Below are 7,679 nucleotides of genomic sequence, written 5' to 3'. Positions count from 1 at the left end.
TAAACAGAATACAATAATTTGTAAATCCTTTTCAACCCAAATTCAATTGAATGCACTACAAAGACAAGATATTTGATTTTCAAACTCATAAACTTTTTTTTTTTTTAGCAAATAATAATAAACTTAGAATTTAATGGCTGAAACATGTGCCAAAGTAGTTGGGAAAGGGCATGTTCACCACTGTGTTGTATCACCTTTTCTTTTAACAACTCTCAATAAACGTTTGGGAACTGAGGAAACTAATTGTTGAAGCTTTGAAAGTGGAATTCTTTCCCATTCTTGTTTTATGTATAGCTTCAGTCGTTCAACAGTCCGGGGTTTCCACTGTCGTATTTTACGCTTTATAATGCGCCACACATTTTCAATGGGATACAGGTCTGGACTGCAGGCGGGCCAGGAAAGTACCCGCACTCTTTTTTTATGAAGACACACTGTTGTAACACGTGCTGAATGTGGCTTGGCATTGTCTTGCTGAAATAAGCAGGGGCGTCCATGAAAAAGACGGCGCTTAGATGGCAGCATATGTTGTTCCAAAACCTGTATGTACCTTCCAGCATTAATGGTGCCTTCACGATGTGTAAGTTACCCATGCCTTGGGCACTAATGCACCCCCATACCATCACAGATGCTGGCTTTTGAACTTTGCGTCGATAACAGTCTGGATAGTTTGCTTCCCCTTTGGTCCGGATGACACGATGTTGAATATTTCCAAAAACAATTTCAAATGTGGACTCGTCAGACCATAGAACACTTTTCCACTTTGCATCAGTCCATCTTAGATGGCGGCGTTTCTGGATGTTGTTGATGAATGGCTTTCGCTTTGCATAGTAGAGCTTTAACTTGCACTTACAGATGTAGCGACCACCTGTATTTAGTGACAGTGGTTTTCTGAAGTGTTCCTGAGCCCATGTGGTGATATCCTTTAGAGATTGATGTTGGTTTTTGATACAGTGCCGTCTGACGGATCGAAGATCACGGTCTTTCAATATTGGTTTCCGGCCATGCCGCTTACGTGGAGTGATTTCTCCAGATTCTCTGAACCTTTTGATGATATTATGGACCATAGATGTTGAAATCCCTAAATTTCTTGCAATTGCACTTTGAGAAACGTTGTTCTTAAACTTTTTGAACATTTGCTCACGCAGTTGTGGTCAAAGGGGTGTACCTCGCCCCATCCCTTCTTGTGAAAGACTGAGCATTTTTTGCTGTTTTTATACCCAATCATGGCACCCACCCGTTCCTAGTTAGCCTGCACACCTGTGGGATGTTCCAAATAAGTGTTTGATGAGCATTCCTCAACTTTATCAGTATTTATTGCCACCTTTCCCAACTTCTTTGTCACGTGTTGCTGGCATCAAATTCTAAAGTTAATGATTATTTGCACAAAAAAACCCAACAGTTTTTCAGTTTGAACATCAAATATATTGTCTTTGTAGCATCTTCAATTGAATATGGGTTGAAAATGATTTGCAAACCATTGGATTCCGTTTATATTTACATCTAACACAATTTCACAACTCATATGGAAACGGGGTTTGTACATAAGATGTGTGATTGTATATGATGTCAATTAGAAAAATCCATAAGATCTCCTTCAAGAAAAAAGTAACTTTTTAATTTAAAAAAAAGCATTTAACCCTAAAATGCGTTACTCATTGAGAAACAACCCAAAAATGGTTCATCATTTTAAAAACACAGAAATCGAGTTAAAATAATCCCCTTATAACCCAAACCATGGGTTGCTCTACATAAAAATAACAAAAACATTTTTAACTCAACACTAGCAACTTAAAAATTGGGTTATCTAAATCAGTGGTCCCCAACCACCGGTACCGGGCCGTGGCCGCAGAATAATTTTTTTATTAATTTTTATTAAAAAAAAAAAAAATGTTTTTATTAAATCAACATAAAAAACACAATAGACACTTACTCCCTTTTTCATGTCAAAAACATCCCTTTTTCATGACAAAGAAAAAAAAAAAAAAAAAAGGAGGCCCCCCCCAAGAGTCGCGAAACTAATTATTAAGCGTTGACCGGTCCGCGGATAAAAAAAAAGGTTGGGGACCACTGATCTAAATAACCCAGCATTTTTTAGTGTGTATGGACTAGGACATTATGTCTCATTAGGACACACAGATCATACGTGGTGTGTAGGGCCCCGGATCAGTAGAGGCGTGAATAGCGAAAGTAAAAAGTGATTTCAAAAATTTGAATTTAAATTAAATTAAACATTTTACTGCTAAATTATTCCAAGCCCCTTCTTGCGCTGTTATTGATGAAAATATAATGGCTAATACCCCCTAAAAGTCTCACTGTTCCGGTGGTACACAGTTTTAGTGCTTGGCTGTCAGACGGATTTACTGGGATTGAATCTTGGCTGGAGACGTGCTAGGTTTTTGTTGTCATTTTGTTAAATTTGATTAGAAAATGATAACAATCATTTCACATAAATACAAACGTTTATTTTTTGTAATGGAGGGGGGTTGCATTGCGTGTTTTCAAAACTGACTTAACTCGATTCCTGGTATTTAATCCGGTCTGCCAGAGAAAAAAAGGAGTCAAATGAAAACAATGTATTTGTCTAAGCTGGCTAGTGTCCAGGTACAGCCCCGCCCCCTCTGTGATGATGACATGGTGACGTGTGTGCACCTTCCCCTGTTGTGTAATCATCATGAGGCTCGACGGGGCTATAAGACCCCCCTTAGCCTCGCCTGGCTTCCCAGCGGCTCCACAGCGTGTCCAACACTCACAGATCCACAGGCATGCTTGGTCTGAGACGGCGGGGCCATCACAGTCATAAGAGGCTTTAAAAACAACTGGATTGGACACTCAAGTGACTTAAGGTAAAAGGTGTATTTTTCTTTACTTGTGTTGTTTATATGTGATATTGATATTTAATGATGTTATTCCTCGTGTTTTCCCCCTGACATCCTGCCTTGAATTATTTTCATATCTATTAATAATAAATGCTTGCATTGCAGCCAGATCAACTTCCTCTAGATGATATTAAAATTCCAATTGACTTTGACACGGTGTCCATATATGGTAGGAATGTTTCTAAACGAGCGTTCAGACATTAATATGGGATGCTTCTGCGAAATCCAATAAGCAACCAAGGCTCTTCATTAGAGAGACTTCACAGTTGTTTTAACTCAGATTCAGTATCCAGTAAGACGCTGGAGTCAAACTTGTTAAGATTACCATACAGGAAAAGAGGAATGTATCCGCAGAAGGCAGCTGAGTTTGACGTGCTTTCCTTTATGATTTGTTTCCAGCCGACCTTGGAGGATTGAAAGAAGGGAAGTTGAATTGTTCCCCGATGGCGGTCCCAGATGACAGCGCTTTGTTGAACTCCACCTCCTCGCCTTACAACGGAACCGCAATGGTGAACTCTTCCTCCTGCACTGACTGGCCTCCAGTGCCCATGACTGAAATCATCCCCTCCATCTACAGCGTTATTTGTGTATTGGGCATCATCGCCAACACCCTCGCCGTGTGCGTGTTGGCCCACGCCAGCGCCTCAAGGAGAACCGTGGCCAACACGTTCATGCTGAATCTGTGCGTGTCCGACCTTTTGTTCCTGCTGTCGCTGCCCCTGTGGGCCGTCTACTACTCACAAGGCTACAACTGGGTCTTCGGACGCATTGCGTGCAAGATCGCCGGAGCCCTCCATAACCTCAACCTGTACGCGTCCATCTTCTTCATCACGTGCATGAGCATGGACCGCTACTTAGCTTTGGTGCACCCGCTCCGCTCTCAGAGTGCACGGGACCCCAGACGTGCCAAGCTCATGTGCATACTGGTGTGGGTCCTGGCGTGTGCTTGCTCTGCGCCCACCGTGGCTCTGAGGGACATTCACTACATTGAGGTGTGGGACGTGGAGGCGTGTGCGATTCGCTACCCGGATCAAACTTGGTATCGGAGCATGGTTTGGATGAAAGTTCTCCTGGGCTTTCTGCTACCAATGATCATCATCTCTTGCTGCTACTGTGCAATCGGTAGACATTTGTTGTCTGGTTCCGGCCTGACAAGAGTGCAGAAAGGATCACCCTATGGCAGTACCTTTAAGTCATCAGGGTCACAGGACAGCTGCAGTAAACCAGAGAGCCCCCCGACACCATGTGTGAACACCAGTCCGAGGGGAGGCCGGCCCGTGGAGGGAAGAGGGCTGGAGAGGGTCTTATGGACTGTGGCTGCTGTGGTCCTGGCCTTCTTCTTGTGCTGGTTCCCCTTCCACTGTGTGACCTTAATAGACATACTAAGGAGTGAAGACTGGTTGGACAGTTGCTGGGCGGACTGGACCATCCAAAACCTGACTCCTCTAACCCTCTGCTTGGGCTTCTCCAACTCCACCATCAACCCAGTGCTCTATTGCTTCATCGGGAACCATTTCAGAGGCCGCCTGGGGGCGCTCAGTAAAGGTTTGTGTGTGCGTTTGAAGACTCGTGAGGAGGATCACAGTCAGAAGAGGGGCTCTTTCAGCACCAGGCTTAGTTCTTTCTCCCGAAAACTCAGTGACCTGAAAGATCTGGCTATCGTCGAAGCCTCTGGTCATGCTTAGGTGACTGCCAGGGTCAGTGGACAGAAGAATTCAAAAACACTGAGATTTGATACAGAAAAGACTCAATTTGTCGGTAGCTTTGCCAGACCAAACTAGAAACAGATTCAGAGCCTCCAAGGCAAAGTGGAAGTGAAGAGGTTCTTCAGGATGACCCGGGTTTCAGAAGGGATGCTTTTTCAACACCTTTAAGTACATCCTCTGCTGTCCATATGTATGTTTTAAAGATGTGCCAATGAAAGGGTGACATGGCCTCTACAGAGCAAGAAGACGGTACAAGGCCACGATAAGAAACCCTTGAACATACCACAGTATGACTTTTCTGCAGTCACTTGCACAAACTAAAAAAGCTGCTGAATCGGTGCTCTTGTAGTAACAATCAGTGGAATATTATTGTTTTGTTTTCCAGTACATACGAGTGACTTTATGTGCCAAAGATGTCAATAAAACAGTCAGGTTCATGTAGGTCAGCCACGATTTTCTCATGATTTGGCTTCACATTACAACCACTTGCACAATCTCATGACATCCGGTATGATATAAAAAAAACAAAAAACAAGCGCACAAGAAAAAAGTAATGCTAAGATACAAATACTATATCACTAGCAGCATTTTACCACTGCAGTCTAATGAGATGGAAAAACTTTCCCATGCTTAGTTTTGTTTGACACTGTGAGAGGAATTCATTTAACATGTTATATTATTGTGCTTTTCAGTACATCACCCTGAGCTGTTTCTAATATGATAACCCTTTTCTTAACCGCATTATTTGTTATTACCGCTGCAGTTATCTTTTAAAGCGATGTTGTTTCATGCATACATAATAATGTTTTATATCACCTGTGTCAAACTCAAGTCCCGTGGGCGATATCTGGTCCGCCACATCATTTTGTTTGGCCCACAGAAGCCTGGGAATGATATGTGTTAATAAAGTATTTTATCTTTTCCTATTTAATGCGTTTTTTTTTCCCATTATGTAATGAAAAATATGTGGACTGCATGCCTTTGCATATCTTTCAAACTTTAATACTATCTAATAATGCAACAACATATATTTTCATTTATTCCTAAACTTTGTTTGTCAAAATAAGAATTAATTTGAAGTAAGTGCTTGACTTTTGATTTCAGAGCAGGTTGATTATTAAATTGTACATCATAAATTTGACGGTAGAATTTACAGTAAATTACTAGTGAATAAGCTACTGCCAGTTTTTTACAGTGAAATCTGTTTTTTTTTTTACAGTGTACGTATAAAATATATAACAACCAAATATATATATATATATGTATATATATATATATATATATATATATATATATATATATATATATATATATATATATATATATATATATATATATATATATATATATATATATATATATATATATATATATATATATATATATATATATATATATATATATATATATATATATACATTGGTCCTCTGAGGGAAGCTACAACTGCAATGTGGCCCTCAATGAAAAGGGCCACACAGTTAAGATTATTCATACTCTGGTCAAATGTAAACACTTTTGAATGACTATATTCTGTTCAATCTTGACCATAGGATATTGGTATGAAAAATATACGCACGTTTCATTATCTTTAGCCTAAAAGTTCCATGTCCAGCATTAATCATGTACAAACCCCGTTTCCATATGAGTTGAGAAATTCTGTTAGATGTAAATATAAACGGAATACAATGATTTGCCAATCATTTTCAACCCATATTCTGTTGAATATGCTACAAAGACAACATATTTGATGTTCAAACTGATAAACATTTTTTTTTTGTGCAAATAATCATTAACTTTAGAATTTGATGCCAGCAACACGTGACAAAGAAGTTGGGAAAGGTGGCAATAAATTCTGATAAAGTTGAGGAATGCTCATCAAACACTTATAAGGAACATCCCACATGTGTGAAGGCTAATTGGGAACAGTTGGGTGCCATGATTGGGTATAAAAGCAGCTTCCATGAAATGTTAAGTAATCCACAAACAAGGATGGGGCGAGGGTCTCCACTTTGTAAGCAAATTGTCGAACAGTTTTAGAACAACATTTCTCAACGAGCTATTGCAAGGAATTTAGGGATTTTACCATCTACGGTCCGTAAAATCATCAAAAAGTTCAGGGCATTTGGGGAAATCACTGCACGTAAGCGATGATATTACGGACTTTTGATCCCTCAGGCGGTACTGCATCAAAAACTGACATCAGTGTGTAAAGGATATCACCCCATGGGCTCAGGAACACTTCATAAAACCACTGTCAGTAACTACAGTTGGTTGCTACATCTGTAAGTGCAAGTTAAAACTCTACTATGCAAAGCCAAACCCTTTTATCAACAATATCCTGAAACGCCGCCGGCTTGGCTGGGCCCAAGCTCACCTAAGATGGACTGATCCAAAGTGGAGAGGTGTTCTGTGGTCTGACGAGTCCACATTTCACATTATATTTGGAAACAGAGGACGTGGTGTCCTCCTGAACAAGGAGGAAAATAACCATTCAGATAGTTATAGGCTCAAAGTTCAAAACCCAGCATCTGTGATTGTATGGGGGTGTATTACTGCCCAAGGCATGGGTAACTTACACATCTGTGAAGGCACCATTAATGCTGAAAGGTCCATACAGGTTTTGGAACAACATATGCTGCCATCTAAGCACTATCTTTTTCATGGATGCCCCTGCTTATTTCAGCTAGACAATGCCGAACCACATTCAGCATGTGTTACAACAGCGTGGCTTCGTAAAAAAAGTGTGCGGGTACTTTCCTGGCCCGCCTGCAGTCCAGACCTATCTCCTATCGAAAATGTGTGGCGCATTATGAAGCGTAAAATACGACAGCGGAGACCCCAGTCTGTTGAACGACTGAAGCTCTACATAAAACAAGAATGGGAAAGAATTCCACTTTCAAAGCTTCAACAATTAGTTTCCTCAGTTCCCAAATGTTTATTGAGTGTCGTTAAAAGAAAAGGTGATGTAACACAGTGGTAAACATGTCCTTTCCCAACTACTTTGGCACGTGTTGCAGCCATGAAATTCCAAATTAATCATTATTTGCAAAAAAAATAAAGTTAATGAGTTTGAACATCAAATATCTTGTCTTTGTAG

General features: G+C 40.4%; 1 protein-coding gene across 1 annotated transcript; it reads left to right on the top strand.

Annotated features, from left to right (window-relative positions):
- Positions 1-2,686: 2,686 nt before the first annotated feature.
- agtr2 (angiotensin II receptor, type 2) lies at positions 2,687-5,508 on the top strand. Its single transcript, XM_061901746.1, has 2 exons — positions 2,687-2,843; positions 3,276-5,508. Exon 2 carries the CDS (start codon positions 3,320-3,322, stop codon positions 4,559-4,561), a length of 1,242 nt encoding a protein of 413 aa, XP_061757730.1. The 5' UTR covers positions 2,687-2,843; positions 3,276-3,319; the 3' UTR covers positions 4,562-5,508.
- The last annotated feature ends 2,171 nt before the right edge of the window (positions 5,509-7,679 follow it).

Source organism: Nerophis ophidion, linkage group LG05, assembly GCF_033978795.1.
Source record: "Nerophis ophidion isolate RoL-2023_Sa linkage group LG05, RoL_Noph_v1.0, whole genome shotgun sequence".
Lineage (NCBI taxonomy): Eukaryota > Metazoa > Chordata > Actinopteri > Syngnathiformes > Syngnathidae > Nerophis > Nerophis ophidion.
Note: the sequence above shows the minus strand (reverse complement) of the source record. Positions and strands in the feature narration are given on the sequence as shown.